The sequence below is a fragment of the Maylandia zebra genome, linkage group LG11, assembly GCF_041146795.1.
Source record: "Maylandia zebra isolate NMK-2024a linkage group LG11, Mzebra_GT3a, whole genome shotgun sequence".
Classification (NCBI taxonomy): Eukaryota; Metazoa; Chordata; class Actinopteri; order Cichliformes; family Cichlidae; genus Maylandia; species Maylandia zebra.
The window spans coordinates 30,778,818-30,797,124 of NC_135177.1; the positions used below are offsets into that span (position 1 = coordinate 30,778,818).

At 39.5% G+C, this 18,307-nt stretch overlaps 1 protein-coding gene and 2 non-coding genes across 5 annotated transcripts in view; all 3 read right to left on the reverse strand.

Moving 5' to 3' along the window:
- Nucleotides 1–16,643, reverse strand: part of bbs9 (Bardet-Biedl syndrome 9) — a 184,150-nt gene extending 167,507 nt beyond the window's left edge. For 2 of the 3 annotated variants that reach the window (XM_004560133.3, XM_004560131.3), the window contains exons 1-6: nucleotides 16,516–16,643; nucleotides 14,889–15,007; nucleotides 13,703–13,853; nucleotides 9,452–9,516; nucleotides 8,959–9,072; nucleotides 1,677–1,851 (exon numbers count right to left, since the gene is read on the reverse strand). In XM_004560133.3, the coding sequence (XP_004560190.2) occupies nucleotides 1,677–1,851; nucleotides 8,959–9,072; nucleotides 9,452–9,516; nucleotides 13,703–13,853; nucleotides 14,889–15,000 (617 nt within the window). In that variant the 5' untranslated portion in view covers nucleotides 15,001–15,007; nucleotides 16,516–16,643. Of the gene's footprint in view, nucleotides 1–1,676; nucleotides 1,852–8,958; nucleotides 9,073–9,451; nucleotides 9,517–13,702; nucleotides 13,854–14,888; nucleotides 15,052–16,515 lie in introns of all 3 variants that reach the window. The other variant, XM_004560132.3, reaches the window with a different exon arrangement.
- Nucleotides 16,644–17,262: 619 nt separating this feature from the next.
- Nucleotides 17,263–17,334, reverse strand: trnap-agg (transfer RNA proline (anticodon AGG)). The gene has a single exon. It is a non-coding gene; the product is annotated as a tRNA-Pro (tRNA).
- A 430-nt stretch (nucleotides 17,335–17,764) lies between these two features.
- trnap-agg (transfer RNA proline (anticodon AGG)) lies at nucleotides 17,765–17,836 on the reverse strand. Its single transcript has one exon. It is a non-coding gene; the product is annotated as a tRNA-Pro (tRNA).
- Nucleotides 17,837–18,307: the final 471 nt, after the last annotated feature.

Consider the following 18,307-nt stretch of genomic DNA (forward strand, 5'->3'; position numbering starts at 1 on the left):
CCACATGGGAGGAACACTTGGAACATCTGCATGCTGTCTTCGACCGTCTTGGCACTGCTGGGTTGACGGTGAACCCCTCTAAGTGTGTTTTTGCCTCTGCTGAGACTGCGTACCTGGGCCATGTGATCGGGAATGGGGTGATCAAGCCTCAGGTCAGTAAGATCCAAGCCATTGAGTCTTGTCCTCTCCCACAGACAAGGAAGCAACTAAGATCCTTTTTGGGCATGGCAGGCTTTTATCGTCGGTTCATACCACGATTCTCCACCAGGGCAGCTCTACTAACGGACTTGATAGGCATCAAGTGTCCTAATCAGATTAACTGGACAGAGGAGGCTATAGCAGCTTTCAAGGACATCGGTCAATCACTGAGTAGCGAACCAGTTTTGTACAGTCCAGACTTTAATGAGCACTTTTTCCTTCAAACGGATGCATCTCATAGGGGTCTGGGAGCAGTGCTACTTCAAGGTTTGGAAGGAGAACGTCATCCTGTTGCTTATATCAGCCGAAAGCTGTTCCCGAGAGAGGTTCGATATTCAACAGTGGAAAAGGAGGCCCTTGCAATCAAGTGGGCCCTTGATTCCTTCAGGTACTACCTTCTTGGAAGAGAATTCACCCTGGAGACGGATCACAGTGCACTTCAGTGGATGAAAAAGATGAAAGATAAGAACGGAAGGATCACAAGATGGTACCTTGCTCTGCAACCTTTCCGGTTTGTCATCAAGCACATTCCTGGGAAGAACAACGTTACCGCCGACTTCCTCTCTCGCTGTACCAGCGAGAGTCCTGAAGAGGGGGGGTGTGTGATGGCAGCAGCCACACAGGGGTAAATTAGTCCATTTTTCACTTTATTATTTTGCTTTGCAGTATTCTTCATTAATATAATTCATTAATCATTTGGTTAAACCTAACACTGGTATTATGAGGCGCGCACATAGTAGCATTGTATGGTTTTTCTAAAATGTTTTGTTATATTAATTATGTTTCTCTTTCTTTGAGTTACCTGGGTTTGGGCGGTGGCTGTTTCCTGTCTGGGCAAAAGGCGTGGCTGAGGACTCTGGGGACAAAATGCCTGCTCAGCAGGACCAACCATGGGCTTACCAGGAGCAGGGGTGTTTTAGGTTTAGTTGGGTTATTCTGTGCTTAGTTAATATTAGTGTGTGTTTTTGTTTCCCCCCTATTGTGTTCAAATGGTTTGGCCAAATCATTATAAAAGCTACCCTCATGTGTCTTTTTAATTAGGTCAGTTTGTGAGTTAAGTTGTGTCTCACTTTGTTGTTTAAGTTTTTGGAAATTACTTTTTGTAGAGTTATATTTAGTTGACCTGTTTTATGGGCCTGCTAAGTATGGTTTTGAATTTTGTTAATTTTGGATTTTTTGAGGGTTAAAATAAAGAAAACCCTTTTTGAAGATATTTTTTGCTTGTGTCCTCTTTGCTTTGGCTGCTTGGTCCCTCACAGAAAGACAAGACTATTGATGCCATTTGAGGGCATCTGGAGATGTATGTTGTAGAAATTATTATGTGATGGACTTCACTGAAAGCTGTGAAAGTATTATACTGTAACTTTATCCCAGCTATCTTGCTTGCAAATATTTGTGGGATTACAACACTGCAGTCTTCAGGCAAGTAACACAAGATGAAAAAAGTTAATAAATAAATGAATTATAAAAAAGCCTACTTGTAGCTCTCCAGCTCTCGTGCAGAGGATACAGTGAGGAAGCTGTCTGTTCTGGGGTTGTAAGTCAGGGGACCAGGCAGCAGAAAACCAGGGAGGAACCTGCCAAAAGAGTAGCTGTCCTGCTCGAAGAACATCAGCATCCCGTCCATAGACTGGATACAGAGGGAATGATGACCTGATGGAGAGAGTGGGGGGCAGCAAAGTAGATTTATTCACAAGCTAAAATGTTTTGAACTGATAATAGCAAACAAAAACACACAAAAAACAATGTAATTAAATACAATGTTATACTGTGAACTCAGGTATGTTTTGCTAGGTATTTTCCAGTTTGGCTTTCAGAGAGAGGTTAATTTCATGTAGCAATTAACAACGTCGGTGGCGTAAAAACAGGTGGAGCTTCAACTTTTAAGTGTATCCTAAGCTTTCCCCCATGTTTCTCTGACACAATTTGAACAAACAACCTAGTCTAACATCATCAATGTCACTGAACAGAAACCATCTCAAAGTGTACACCATTATCTACATTTGTACAACTCATCATGTCCAGTCACTCTCTGGGACTTTTAGCTCCACCTTTCGAAACACTTTGGCCTTTAGACAAGGTCAGACTGCACAGCAAACAAACTAATTCATGTAAAGAATACAGGCTGCTTTTTTGGCTGCTTCATCTACATCCCTCAATAAAAAACAACAACAAAAAACACTTTTTTTTAATAACACAAGCACCAAAGATCCTGGAGGACTTTTGTGGCTTTTGTTTAATTTCAGCCCTGATGTTGTGTTGTGCTGTAAGGTGCGTTACTCCCTCTGCCTGAATCTGATATCTCCATTAACACCTCCATACTCATACACACAGACACCTGGCTGTAAGTATAAATGTGTTCAAGACTACGTGTTTATTAGGAAAGGCCTGGTGTAGGACATACTAAGCCCCGACACACAAAATACACAGCAGCACACACTGCCATAAAGCAGTGGGGCTGTGTGACCAGAGAACTATAATTAGGCCTCAATGCGCTATTAAAACTCACACTGCCATCAACTAGAGGTCAGGGAGACAGCCACCTACAGTGCACACAAACACATACATACATACTTAACATCTATCACCAAGGATTTAGACAGAAAAGCCACACACTCCTACACACCTATTCTGTGTCAACAAGTATGTGTGTGTGAGAGTGTGTGTGTGCCTGAGTGATGAGCGGCCATTCAGGGTGGCCATTAACACACTGAAGGACAAGGTCTCATACATCGCAAACACACCCTGTGAATAAAAGTGTGTTAAACACAATATTTGATGGAGAGCCAACAGCAAATGTTGAAGCAGAATGTGCATGTCTTCATATGGGTGGATTACATCCAGCCACAAGTGTGTATTCTTGAGTGTGGAGTTAAAAAAATATATATATCTGAAAAACAAATGTAGTCTTCTGAGGACCGAGTGCATTGTGTTTAGTTCAAAACTGTAAGTCATGAACGTCTGCTGTCCAAATGTCCTTAATGTGGAAAATTTGTGGAAATGCACAAGCTCCAGCCAATTATAGTGTTGACAGTGTCTCTTAAACACTAGTGTTCTGTATTTTCTTAAAACAGACCCAGACTGTGATTGTTTTCATTTATATTATGTTCAATATAATTAAATTAAAGCTAAAACAACCCTAAATTCAGCTGGCTGAGGTTGCCATAAAGAGCAATTTGTCCTAAATGTCAGCATACGTCATTTATGTTTAAAATTTTTAATTTAATAAATGGTGTTCTGTCATGAACAGGTGGATTCATTGTCTGTTTTCCACTTTTTTCTCTACTTGCATTTGCCTGTTGCTGTGTATTGTTTTCCTCATTCACACCGGCCTAGAGACCTGTTGGTGACTACCCAGAAACCGTTGGGGAAAAAATGCAGATTCCGGAACAGTTGTGAGTCATTGCTGGAGGTTGTTGGCTATTGCATGCAACTGATTGCTCAACTCTCTTTCATACAGGCCCAGAAATCTATTTGTGACCCGGTGATAAATGCAGTCACTAGTTAAAACTGTGTACTCCACAACTGGTTCATGCAGGTTCATGCAGTTTTGTGATCAACTGAGGAGCTTGGGTAGATAGCAGGTTGTGGTGGTTGCCAGTAGTTTCCAAGAAAGGTACGAACTTGTCTGCAAACAGTTGCAGACTACTCACCAGGTGGTAGTGAAATTGTGAAACATACGATGCAACCTGGGAATGTAGAGAGTTTGCATTTGAAGAAACAGTTGTGCCTTCTCACTGGAACCAACACATTTCAAAAGGCAAAGCTTTTACTTTTGAGGGAAACATTCTCGGTTTCCGATTTGAGTATGAAAGTAAATGTAAGTGTTTGCAGGCAACTCAGTGTCTTTAATGCAAATTATGAGCAAACAAAACAATTTGCTAGTGACTAAAGGAATCAAAAGGAGGTTTTTGACACCCTCTTTGAGACAGATTTCACCTGGTGATAGCTAGCAACCTCGATCAACCACACACCAAGCATTTTGCCTCTGGGTCACCAACTGGTCTCTAGGCCTGTGAGATGAAAACTTCCGTTAGAATGAATAGTAATGTCAACAAATGCTGTACCATCCAAAACGGTATGCTGTGGTAGGCAACTTCTTCTGTTGGTGGGAAAATATACAGTATTAAAATTTTATAAAGGTCACTAAGATTTCTTTGAAAATGACTTCTGGTTTTATAAATTTTATTTCCTTGAAATTTTCCTAAAGATGAATATTTTGTGCATTTTTTATAGACTACAAAAAATCACTAACAATATCTATATATAATAATCTAACCTACAGTAGTACGGACATAAATAATGACTATTTGAAAAATGTACATTTTCAATTAAGTATGTTCTGATATAAATTCAATCAGTCACTCAAGGAAATTCTTCTGAAAAATTTTACATCACCATTTCTCCCGCAACAATAACAGATACTATCGGATGTTCAAGATACTAGCTGGATATTATCATGAGAGAGTAAAACAAAAAAATAAACTGCTAAAATATTTCACAACCTACTGCATTATTGAAATCCATCAATTATAAGCAACAAATCAGATTTGGAAACAGGTTACCGCATTATAAAAGGGAAAAACAGACAACAGCATTGAAATGATCAAAGTCATTTTGGTTTCTTAAGTCATTGTTCTACTCGAAACAGACCAAGACTGTGTGAACAGGCTGAGGTAAAGACCTGTCTCAGACAAACACTTCACCGATTTGTCAGGTTTCTGGATGTCATTTCCGACCCTCAAAGGCAGCTCAAGGGTCAAAACAACAGACACTCAGCACAGCCTGACATGACTCTGTATCATCAATAATAAGAAATACAGAGTGAAAACGAGAGCCAAGCTGTTTCATAACAGCAACTGTCCAAATGTAATTTCACACGCCCACGGCCAGGTATAGTGTGTCAAAGAGCCCAGTATGAGAGCCACTGCTCAGACACAGTGGAGGAAACAGGCCTGTATTAGTGTCATTAATAAGACTTGTTGAACAAGCACACAGAGCAGCCAACAAAGCACAGAGGCTGGCTGCACACTGCTGTGGGCAGCACCTCGCCTCTGTGTAAATATGAGAGAGAAAATGTGAGAGTGTGAGAGAAAGAGGGAAAGTTGTAGGTACATGTGAATGTGCTGGCTCGGGGACCACAACATGTGAGTGCATGCATCTATGTGTCTATATATATATATATATATATATATATATATATATATATATATATATATATATATGTGTGTGTGTGTGTGTGTGTGTAAGACCAGTCTATACTTCGACTGTAAGTGTGTGGCCTGAAAGTGACCCAAACCAAATGGCAGCCCAGCTATTAGAGTAGTATTAATACAGAGCTGCTATTACAGTGCCTACAGCACTGCTAAATGGGTGCTATTATAGACCAACACATGCAAACCCACACGCACACACACTCACGTGTAACAGCAGACACGACTTGCAAAAACACTCCCACACGCACACACGCTAGTTTCCATATCCAAACCAAGCAGCAACCTCCACGGGTGACAAATGAACCCACATGGATGTGCCAAAACTGCAGTACCTCTAGTGGCCACTTGAGGCTGGCTACAAAAGTGAGTGAGTACCTGTAAACTCCAATGTTAAAATGACCAACTTTACAGCCTTAAAAAGCATTCATACAGACTGGTAATAAAATGTTTTAGGCCACTACATAAGTTTACTTCCTTCACAACAGCTTTAAAGTGGATGAACCTTATTATAACTCCTCCATCTAGAAATTGGATTTAAGGGGCATGGCCACTTTGACTGATAGGTCTGTCCCCAGGCAGGCAGCCAAAAGCAATTTGTTTCTGCTAGTCCTCAACTCTGCTAAATGTACTTAATGAGCTGGATCTCTCCACTGCATTTGTGCTGTTGGTGGCTTGTTGGGCATTTTAAGAGAATTATCTCATAATTAAAATGGATTGCTGTGTGGTACAGAATCACCAGGAAGTCTGTGTATCTGTTTTGATACATTTTTAATATTGCAGTAGTCTGTTACTTAGCACAAATTTACCAAGATATCTGTGTAGGGCGTTTATTCCTTACAGTGTATGCATGCAGCGTACTATCCAAGCTTTCTATTGTTAGTTGGTAACATGCCACTAAATTAATTCTCATCAAAATATGGTTAGTTGTGGCTCCAGAATACTCCAGAACACTTCCACAACACAAGCAAATGTTAAGGTTTCAAAATACAACCACAAAAATGGATGATGTCATAGTGACCAAATCTGTCTATTATACTAACTGTGATCTAAACACACAGAGTCTTATCACACAACATCTGTGGAAGAAATACATTTTCAGAAGTCTGCTCTTGCCTCAGAGCTGTGACTATCACTGTCTATGCAGTAAAACTACACAGAAAATACTGTCCAGTGTGTGTGTGTGTGTGTGTGTATGTGTGTGTGTGTGTGTGTGTGCAAGATAATCATTACGAGTATGTGTATGTTTGTGTTTCATCCAATCAACTGTGAGATCGGCTCATTTTCTTGTAAACTATGTGAAATGGTGATGAAAGAGCAAACAGCGAACATCTTTTCCCAATAAAACGCACACAGATCAAAAACTCATCTGCCCTTTAAAAGGAAAAGAGAAATAAAAATAGCCTCTTTTGTGTGTATGTAGTCAAACAGAACACAAATATCTTCAGTTATAAATGAAGCATTGATCGTTATTGGTATAATTTAGACTACAAAACTAAGCAGCTGCTACAGTAAACAAAGAAGACAGAAATAATGCAGAACAGTGCAAAATAAGTGGGGAGCACTTCTGTTGCACATCATCCTTTCCCCTCTCCTCTGTTTCTACTATATCCAATCTAAAATGCAAAAAAAAAAAAAAAAATCCGTCCATAACAATTATAATCAAAAACAAGGTTAAAAAAAGGCAGGCAGCAAACTGAGAATTTAGATGAAGAGTTGCAACATCAAAATAGATTCAGATTTCCCCAAATGTCATTTATTTTGGGGGATTTTTCTCTAATAATTTTTTAGGATTATTGCCACATATATATAGTCTTACACTCATAAACATTTAAAAGCACTAAAAATGATCTAAAAATGTAAAAAAAAAAAAAATTTTTGAAAGAATAAGCATTACCATTATCTGCAAAATAAAGCATGTGTAAACATGCACACCATTCTGATGAAGCCGTTCTTGAACAAGGCACTAAATCTCTACTCAGAACTCCTTACTTGGGAAAGCTGGGAAAGGGGAATTCCCGTACAAGAATTAAAACAGGACCTCATTCATTCAGTATCAAGGTGAAATAGAAGAGCAGTTCTAGGGCCTGTACTGCCATCTACTGGTGTACACTATAGGAAAAGACTAGAGATGTAAAGTGAATACTAGTCTGTCTGTATGGTTTTCTGTGTTTACCGAGTTTCCGGTCAAGGGCTGTTTAAGGGATAAGACTTGGTTTAGGGGTTAACCAGAGGTTTAGGTTAGGAAACAGCATTGGGTTGAAACATTTACTTGTGGTTATAAAGTTCAAGGTCAAATGGTCAGGAATGCATATCTATTTTTAGTCATAAGTAAGGATCGCTAAAACATTTAGGTACACAGATGTCAAACTTGGACATGGCACAAAGACCCAGTTTTATTTACACCACACTACTTCACAACAATCAGCTACCTCATGTCATTTTAGACTGCAAGAACCCCAGAGATCACAAGTTGCCCTATAAGGAAGCACTTGGCGACAGTAGAGAGCATGGGTGAAAGAACACAAGTTTACATGAGAGCTCAGCTGACATCTGAAACACATCCTGCACAGTGTGGGGAAACCAGAAAACACGTGGACACAGTCAGAGTTATTGGTTTGTGGTATGTCCTACACACGTACAGGCCAAGGTATTGGTTTTGGTTTTAATTAGCCCACACTGTTCTTTCTATCAATCAAATACACACTCAGATGAGCACTTGCACACAGACAGACAGACAGGCTCTCTAAACATGAAGTGAATGACGGATTCATCATGCCAGGCCACAGAGTCTGGCAAGCTCTCTGTTCACACACACACCTTGACAATACAGGCTTTATTTGGAAATGTCATTTTCTCTCCTTTAAAGGGGGTTCCCTGTGTTTCTGTGAGTGTGTGTGTGTGTGTGTGTGTGTGTGTGTGTGTGTGTGTGTGTGTGTGTGTGTGTGTGTGCGTGTATGTGTGTTTTTCTTGGATGCTTACTCCATTAGGGCTTTCCCCTACTTGGTTTTTCCAAAAGCCCAATAGACTAAAGAGAGCGCAGCTACATGACCTCTCTCTTTCTCTCCCTTTTCCTCCTTCACTCTTCTTATAGACTTTTATAGTTTTATGTATTTGTCCAGCGCTGCCAATTGCCTCTTATGCCAAGACACATGCACAGATGTTCACTAATGCACACCGCTTGCACTTCAATATATTTGTGAGGTCCCTCACTGATGTTGATGATAATCAACACAACTAAATGCCTATACTCAGCCTTTTGACTTTCCTTTATTAAATACTCAAAAGAAAAACCCACACGCAAAAGCTGACACACAGAACTTGTAAAGCAGTAAAAGTACCCTTTATAGCCAGCCACTATTCCTGGTGGACATAAAGTTTTCTTTGGTATAAATGACTTACATGTGTGTGCATGGCTTATGGCACTGCTGTCAGAAAGCTGTTACTAAGAGAAGTTATTATGCACCAAAATTCTTGTGTGATTCCAGGACAGCTTTACATCTCTCTTGTTTAAAACAATATTATGAAAAAAGTGAATTTAGTGTACCCGTGACTCCTCCAAAGGTGCCGTAAGTCATGTTGCAGGCTGTTCTTTGCAGGTTATGCTCATAAACCAACTTGAGCTGGTACTGGTCACCATGCTCCACGTTCCCTGCAGTGCCTGCATAAGGTTAAAAAAAACACACAAAAAACCCAACTTCAATTAAGAGAAGATATAATGACACCCTTAAAAGTGAAAACTGATCCCAAAAAGGGTGGCTGTGGCTTAGCAAGTGGTTTGGGATTTGAAGATCAATGGTTCATGTTCTCCAGTCTGCATGGTGAAGGGCAAGATACTGGACATCAAATTAGCCATAAGGCATCCATAAGCGTGTGAGTGTGACAGATATAGGGAACTTAAAGAGCAGAGAACAATCTGTGTATGAATGTGGTTTGTAATGTAAGTGCTTTGAGTGCTCCGTGGTGTAGAAAAGCATCTTATAACTATCAGTCCATTTACTAAACATAAATAATGAAAACCCTGTTTATGTAAATTTTACCTGATACAGAGTAGACTGACAGCTTTCTGGGGTGGAGAACAGCCAAGTGAAGAAGCTCTGAACACCTGAAAAGACAGCAAAGAAAGTACTAAAGCAGTTCAATAATACGATAACCTACAAAACTAAAACCCTTTTATCAGAATCAGAATACTTTGTGTGAAATTATGTGTTACAGTTACTCCAAGACACTGAACCAAATTTAACCAAAGATACAATATATTACAAAGTTACATAATATAAAAAATTGCTCTAATAGATACAAATAGCTCAATTATAAATATACTGAATATTAAAGGAGATTAAACATATTTGATTGACATTTTACTCTAAACTGTAAAACTTTGTGATTTGCATGTCCAAAAGGGTGTACTGTGCATTCGATGGAGAGGAATTATTTCCTGTGTTGTGCAGTGGTGCATTTGGGTAATGTCCTTTACAGCTTAACAGGACCCCATGTTGATTATTTTGGATGGATACCTCTAAAAATCCACAATTATTTAACAAGACCACCTAGTTATAAGCCAAATAACAGCTAAAATCACTACGCTAGAATAACACTAGAACTGCGGCCCTGCAGCTGGTAAAGATAGAGTTTCTTTCTCAGACACCAGCAGGGCAGATGCTTCCTGCCACTGTGGCTGAATCCATGTTCTTAACTCAAGGGTGGCATCCACTCTTATTCTCTCTCATTCGTCTAAAATAATTACTGCAACAGCTGGTGCATTTTTTTAACATTGGTTATGGTTTAGGTGTAGATGATGTTCCAGTGATGCTGATCCTAGATTTTTCACTTATTTACCTTGCCACAAAACCACTGAGACGGAATGTGTCCGCTTTCTGGGCTGAGAACAAATGCGTCTTACTAAGTTTCAACCACTGCAGTTATGTTTGCTGAGAGAACAACAACAAGGAACTAGAAAACTGAAAACCACAAGCTTTCGCTCTTTCTTAGAAAACCAAGAAAACAAAACCTTTCACCATCTGCCCACCTCGGTCTGCCTCCACAATATTTACAACGTGCTTTGCTATCAAGGCCAGCGTCCAAAATGTCCCACCAGTCTCTGAAGAATGCTGTGCCGAAAAACCGCAGGTAACTAAACACAACGTCTTCCAAACAGACTGATTTAGTTGGATTCTGCTCCCAGTGTGATGATGTGGGAAGCCTTCGAGACAGACCACAGCTTTTCCCAGAAACCTTCCATTCCAGGACGTTCCTGTGCAGCCGCAGCGAGGCAATGTGTGGTATTAATGTTGAGATTAATGTTAAAGAAAGGCAGCATCAATTTCACAGACAGATTCAAGTCCTTGATTATTTTAACAGATAAATAAAGGTTTGGATTTTACTGTGTATTTACTACAGTAAACAATGAGTCTAAAATACTACACATATTATATGAATCTCTAGTTTCTTTCATGGTTCAGGACTAAATTGTCACACTGGTGACATTACTGCATGAGTTGTACAGCTGCTGATTTATGGGAACTACAAAACTCCCTTAAGAGTCTGTGCCACATGCTGCTTGTAATGTTTTGAGCACTTAGGGCAACACCACATTTTACTATATTTACACAGTGCATGTTCTTCTTCTATGTCTTATCCAAAGAATTTCCACAATCACTAGAGTCAGAAAACATTATTTGACTTTGCTTTCTGTCTCACCTACCTTTTCCACATTGTCTTGTGACCTGCTGCCGTCCCCAGGTACAGCACTTTTGGATTTGCTGGAATAAAACTAAGATTTGCAAACCATGCCAAATGTTACCAGTACCTTTCAATGACAATGACTGTATCTCTAGTGTTTTGATTTTTCTTTTTTTTTTCTTTTTGTGTGTGTGTGTGTGTGTGTGTGTGTGTGGGGGGGGGGGGGGGGGGGGGGGGGGGGTTGCAGCTACATCAAGTAGGAATTGGTCCACACTGCAATCAGTCATTGTCTGGAGCCCTTCAAGATGGTATTAAAAAAACATTTACACTAACCATCGATATTTGAACACTTAAGAATATTTCACAAAGAACACATCTAGCAAAAATTAAAAGTAGGGTCTACAAATTCTAATTACAAGCAGTTAAAGGTCCCTCACTTTCTCTTCATTTGTCGAGGTTTTCTTATCTCACTTCATTAACCGTCATGGATTAAAAAGGTATGGAGCCTGAGAAGGAGTGAATTTGTTAAGTTATTTATTTGAAGTTTTTTTTTAATGTAGCTGTAAAATATGAGTGCAGTGTTGAATCAAGCAAGCGTGTGTTTTAGTCATAACTTCAACTTTTCAATTACATATATAATAGAAAATCTGAGATATTCAATCCTTCAAAATCTTTATAGTCCTGCTTTAATTTCCTTTTTTTCCAGCTCTGAATAATTACCACAATAATCCTATATCTAATCAACACTGCCCTATCCCATAATTGCTTTTATCCTTCTTCCCACATTTACATAGTTTTGAAACCTGATCAATGTCTCTTCAAAACAAGTGATTTTTTCCTGGACACATCTGCACATTACACTTGACTGACTCGTAGTATCCAGCAATGCACTAACATCGCTGGAAGTGGCCCTGGGTTTTAAAACTATGCTAGAAACTCAGTGGTTAGCCTGACATTATAAGCACAACTATGTTTGGGCCACTGATAGATCGTGTAAATCATGAGTCGGGAGAGAAACTCCTGGCAATCTTGGTTTGAGGTTAGCATACTTTGCAGTGGAAAAAGATGTTAATGTGGTTGTAAGTAACAGAAGGGATGCTTTTTTCTATGAATGAAAAAGCAGAGCATTAAGCTACAAATGGTTATTTCTGCCTGGCATTTTAAAGTAAGGCTTTATTACAGGCTATACTATGAATGCTTATAATTCACACGAGGTCATGACACAGAGTTCAAGAAAGCCCTGTGATTCATTACTGCAGAAAGGCACACATATGTAACAGATGACACTGAACATTCAATTACAGGGCAGCTCCTCTGTGCATCCTGCTTCAGTTCCTAAAGCTCTATCAACTGCACAGTATCCTCTCTAACTGTGACCTCTGACCTGTTCAGCCACCAAAGACAATGCAAATATAAGACTGGTTACTTTTCAAAAAGACCTGTCTTGCTTTGCCTAAATCTGCAGTGATTGCTGGAATGGCTCACATCAAACACACATATTTGCAAGAATGATCTAAAAGCTCAGATTTCAGATTGATTTAAATGCTTCATCTCAAATCAAGCATGTGAACTCGGTATGATGTCAGTGAGAGTGGATGTATTTAAAGTGGACATGAAACACTACATGTCATTTCTATTTTGTACCAACAAGCAATGCTCTGTGAATGTATGCTCTCTGCGAAGCTGGATTGAGGACATACATGTTTCAAGTTAAAGGTTTTAAAGCAGCGGTTCCCAACCCCCGGGCCTCGGACCGGTACTGGTCCGTGAGTCGTTTGGTACCGGGCCGCAAGAGTTGAAGCCCGGGTGTGAAATGTATGTTTTTCAGGGTTTTTATCGTTTTTCAGTGTTATTTTGTTATCGTTTTTATCTTTAACTCTGTTTTCCTGGGTCTTTTCACGTGTGTTATGAATAAATCTTCTTTTTTTCGGTACCGGTACTAGTTTTATTTTGTTGTATTTATCCGCGACACCTTAAAGGCCGGTCCGTGAAAATATTGTCGGGCATAAACCGGTCCGTGGCGCAAAAAAGGTTGGGGACCGCTGTTTTAAAGCATGTGTTTAGAGCAAGCCCCACCAAACCCTTGTTTCAACCTTTTTGTGAGAGGCAACCAATCGGAAGCAAGATGGTTTAAAAAGATTTGATGTTAGCATTAACATCTACTGTCGACAAACTCTTTCTGCCTGCCTCTGTCCGTTTAAAAGAGCAAATGTGTAATTTGTGAGGTAGCACTTTTGTGAGACTGTGACTGGGAGTGCTTATATCAATTTGTCCTACACAACACCACCACAGTGGTCAAGGCCTGACATGGTGGAAGGCAGCCAAGAAGGCAGGAGATAAGGTGCAATGAGGGATTAGCAACATAATCAATGGTCCTAGTGTTAGAACACAAGGCTGTGGTGATTTGACTTGACTTATCAGGAGTGACACTAAAGACCAAATCCATTTTAGTTTCATTCAGACAAACTGAAAAGAAATGTTGACAAAACTTTGACTCAAAAAGGGGAAAAGAGCTCAATTTAGAGAAAGAACCAGCAATGACTACGGTACATTGTCATATGTTTTTGGTATGCTTGTCCACTGTTTGTGGGTTAGATTTGCATACTTACGAAACAAACTTGCCCAGTTCGACTTGGATGATGGCATTTTGAAGCTGAACTTCAAGCAGCTGGGCATCAGCTTGACCTCCTTCAATAGTCTTACTGGCATGCGGGGAGAAGATTCGCAGCATCCCCATGTAACTTCCCACTACAACTTTGTCTGCAAATTTATCATCACAAAGAGGGGAAATAGCAGAGAGAATAGAGGTTATTACTCATTGGTAGCAGTCTAACTTTTATTATTTTGGAGTTTGACATACTGCAAAGAAAAGAGGTCCAGTGGCTCAAGCGGTGTTACCATCAGCTCTTCTTTCAACCAGCTTGAAAAAAATACAGTTTAGCAACACATATTATAATGCAGAGTTGAACTGCAAATCAAAATGAGAAGGGTTTTATTTATGCTCCCATACTTCTGTGTTTTGGCTACTTTGAGGATATCTAAATGGGATGTTTTATGCTTTTGCTTTTTTTTTTGTTGTCCTAAGCTTCAAATAGTGAGGTGACTTTGAAGGGCCATGAGTGCCGCTATCTATGAGTCAAAAGCTCAAATTTCAGATAGTGAGTAACGGCAGGTGTCCGTATTATGGCCATCTCAGGTGAACACCTCTCTCACTTTTGTGCTTTTGGATGGAGAAGGGCAGCCAATAAGAAAAGAGTTCATTTAAAAGGAGAGGAACTAAAGTGTTGTTCACACAAAGGACTGAACTAGGAGCCTTCACAAAGATAAATAAAGATAATTCAGGACTCTGAAACATCCATCCATCCATTCGCTTCCACTTATCCTTTTCAGGGTCACGGGGGGTGCTGGAGCCTATCCCAGCTGTCATAGGGCGAGAGGCAGGGTACATCCTGGACAGGTCGCCAGACTGTCACAGGGCTAACACACAGGGACAGACAACCATTCGCACTCACATTCACTCCCGCATTCACACCTATGGGCAATTTAGTCTTAGACTCCGAAACAATAAGAAGAAAATCTAGTTCAGGTTGCCGACAATCACAATTACATTTAATAATAACAGTTTAAAGCTTCAGTTGGCAGAAATCTAGTAGTAAGTGCGTATACACAAATTATATCCAGTAGACACATTTAACTTGATGTGTTTTTATCCTGACAGAATAAACTAGAAGTGACGTACTAAGAAAGATAGATAAATGGGATGGCTAGTGTATCAGTTCCTCACAACACACTGACCGTGTCCAGTGCCACTGTTGTCCACGTCTCCAACACACAGGCATCCCTGGTCAAACTCCTCCCCTTCGCCAAGTGTTGCTGACCACCAATCACGTGCCTTGAACAGAGACATGCCGCCTCTATTTGACCAGACAGGAACACAGAAGAAGTGAAGGATTAGATGCTGTGAACAAAATAAATAACCACAGAATGTTCAGTTAATGACTTTCTCTGTATAACTGAATAACTATAGGTACAAAAACATTGTAGACAGATGAGCAAAGAGACAGAGCAGAGTATGCATCTAAAAGGCATTAACTTTTCACAGCATTATCTCCTGTTCACTGAGCAGCTCTAGGTAGAACGCCAGAAATGTTAAGAGCATCACCACAGCAAGTATAAAGAAGGGTTAAGGACTACTTATTCACAAAATCAATCCACCATCTATTTTCCTTCATAAAAGGCTTGCCTTGAGCCATTTGCATAGTGACAGCTTGACCCACTACCCCAGGAAGCCCTAGTGCTCTGAACATAACACTTACAACTACAGCCAATGGCAGAGAAGGGAGCCAGTCATGTGACCTCAGGATTGTGCATGTGAGCATAGAGGGGGGAATAAGGAGGTGTATAGTTGGGGGCAAGCAGCTTTTCTACTTGCTAAGTGCTGAGCAGGTGGAACGGACAGTTAATCCATACAAAGAGAATCCGACCTATTCAGAGTGCACTGCCATGCAGGAAGGGGAGGCTGTTAAAGGAATACATTGACGAGTCATTGCATAAAAAGCAAGGTTTAAAAGGTTAAGAATCTGATCAGTATTACTCTATGATCAGAATAACTTACAGTATCATCCTCTGACTATTTGCATGGCTTTGTGCTAATTTACTGGTTTTGCTTGGGGCAGTCTATTGCTCATCAATGTCTCCAGATTAGATCAATTAGCTTTAAATATATTTTGAGGTTCCTTAAGTAAAGTTTTCAGCATAAATGAGTTACTTTTTAAAAATAAAAACCGAGACACTTTAAACCCTTTGTTAGGCAATTGTGTTTTTTTCTTTTTGTGAATGAGACTTTAAATTATGTGCAAACATCAGACAAATAAAAGTGGAATGGGAAACGTAATTTTAGCCCGTATTTTGGAGTCTTAAATGTGTGCACAATGCCTATAAATATTAAGAGAAGATAGGATCTTTTTCGAGTTAAATGCTACAGTAGAGAGTCAGTCCAACAATCAAAGAATAGAAAGGAAAAATAAATCAAGAAGTAAATTTATTGTTCTAGTCTGATATTAAATTTTGAAAGCTCTTGGATTTTAGACTTTTGTAATAGCTATTCAATTGTAGATTTATTGCTTCACACCCATAAGGACTCTTGTTTGGGCAACAACACTCTCCATATTTGTACGTTAAAAACAGTAAAGTTAGTGACACAAATTCAAGAACGGTTTTAAGTCGTTGTGAACCTGCACAGGTGAATTACCCTGCAATTACACTCAAGCCGGCTGAATTAACTGTAGCTTAGACGGCTAATTAGCTAGCCCTTCAAGTTCCCTAGTTACACGCTAGCAGATCAGAAACAGGGTCGCTTCTGTTTTCACGGTTTCTCATTTGATAACAAAACGCCTTTGTTATTGTTCCGGTTACCTCTTACCTTCACAGGAATGACCTAGTCCGAAAAATGTCGAAGATTCGTTACTTCTCGGTCACACAAACATCACATTTCTCACCCTCTTGCTTGCAGCCATCGTCCTGTTGTCATGGCACTGACGCTTAGCAGAGAAGCCGGGGGTTAGTGCGCATGAACGGAAATACAAGGGGGTGGTGTTTGGGAAAACGAGTTTTTTCGTGGACCAAAAAAATCTCACTCAAGCGTCTTCGGGTAACTCCACGGGGAGTGTTTTTTTAAAGCATTATTTCTTTTAACTCTGTTTAATCACTCTGTATATCGAATCACAAATCAAATGTGAAAAAACCTTTAAACTTCATTAAATTTGGACAAAAGCAATGTTTTTAAAACTTTTAGATATTATTATTTTAGATTATTCTTCTGCCACCATCTCCGTGGCTATGGCATCTGTCACAGATTTAAATCAGAATTCTAATGGTGCTGTTCCTATCATTATTGATATTTTTCATTATTTCCTTTTAATAATTATTTCCTTTTAATAATAATAATTTTATATATATATGATGTGTTGTTTATTTTATTTTCATTTGTATATTGATAGAGATAAAACCTGTAAATTTTATGACAGTGACATATGTGTAGTAGGTAGGGTATTTAGTTTGTTAACCAAGGAACTGTTGAAGAGTGCACTTAAACCATTGGTATATCTTGGGAGATTCATTACACTTTCTAAATGTGGAAGCTTAGAAGTAGGATTCGCTCGAAAAGGGAGGGCTCGTCCGGGATTTGAACCCGGGACCTCTCGCACCCTAAGCGAGAATCATACCCCTAGACCAACGAGCCATGCAAGCTCACGTGAGCCTAGCCGATTGTGACGCATACGTGTTATCTTTGCTGTTATTTGATTTGCATGTTCAATGTGACCAAAATGATTCTGTACATCTGCACGTCGCGTTTTCAGTGGGAGAAACGATTCGTCACTTATCCAAGTGACTTTTTTTTCATCTTTATGTCAGCATAAGCAAGTATTACAGTAAGTACTGTATATCAGTACATATCTTTATTTTCTTTATCGACATATATCACATAATAACATTGCAGGAAAAGCATTGTAATGGTTTGCATTTGGCTATCCATTGACTCAGTCTGACAGAGTAGTAATTCTGTATTGACCCACTAAAGAAAAATGAAATATGATTCCAGATGTCCACTATTTGTCCTTTATAGTTTATGCTCGTTCAAATACAACAAAAATGAGTTTCTAACAAAATATGGGCTCGTCCGGGATTTGAACCCGGGACCTCTCGCACCCTAAGCGAGAATCATACCCCTAGACCAACGAGCCACGACTTCTAAATGTGAACACAACAATTTCTGGGATCCAAAGATGCCACGTTGATGAACTTTAAATTGCATCCCACAGTTCATCCACTCCTTGTCCACTGCCGCCATCTGCAGGACATCTTGTGATACACCGGCTAAATCATGACGTCCTGCTGATGTGCAATTGTCAAAATGAATAGTCCATATTCTAAAACATTCTCTTTGTGTGCACATTGCATATGGTGCAATATCATTCACAAAAATAGGCACTGTGCACACATCACTTCAAAGACCACTAAACACATTTGTAGAAATGCAGTTACCATTTTTTTTTTTAGAAACTTCAGATTTTCTTTCTTTCTTTCTGGAAACTCTCTTAGTAGGCTTAAATTAGAAATTCAGTGGCATACTGAGCTTTCTTCCCAGTATAAAGTAATTCTATAGTTGCCTGAGTGAAATATGTTTGTTAATCTTGACCTTTACAATTTCCTGC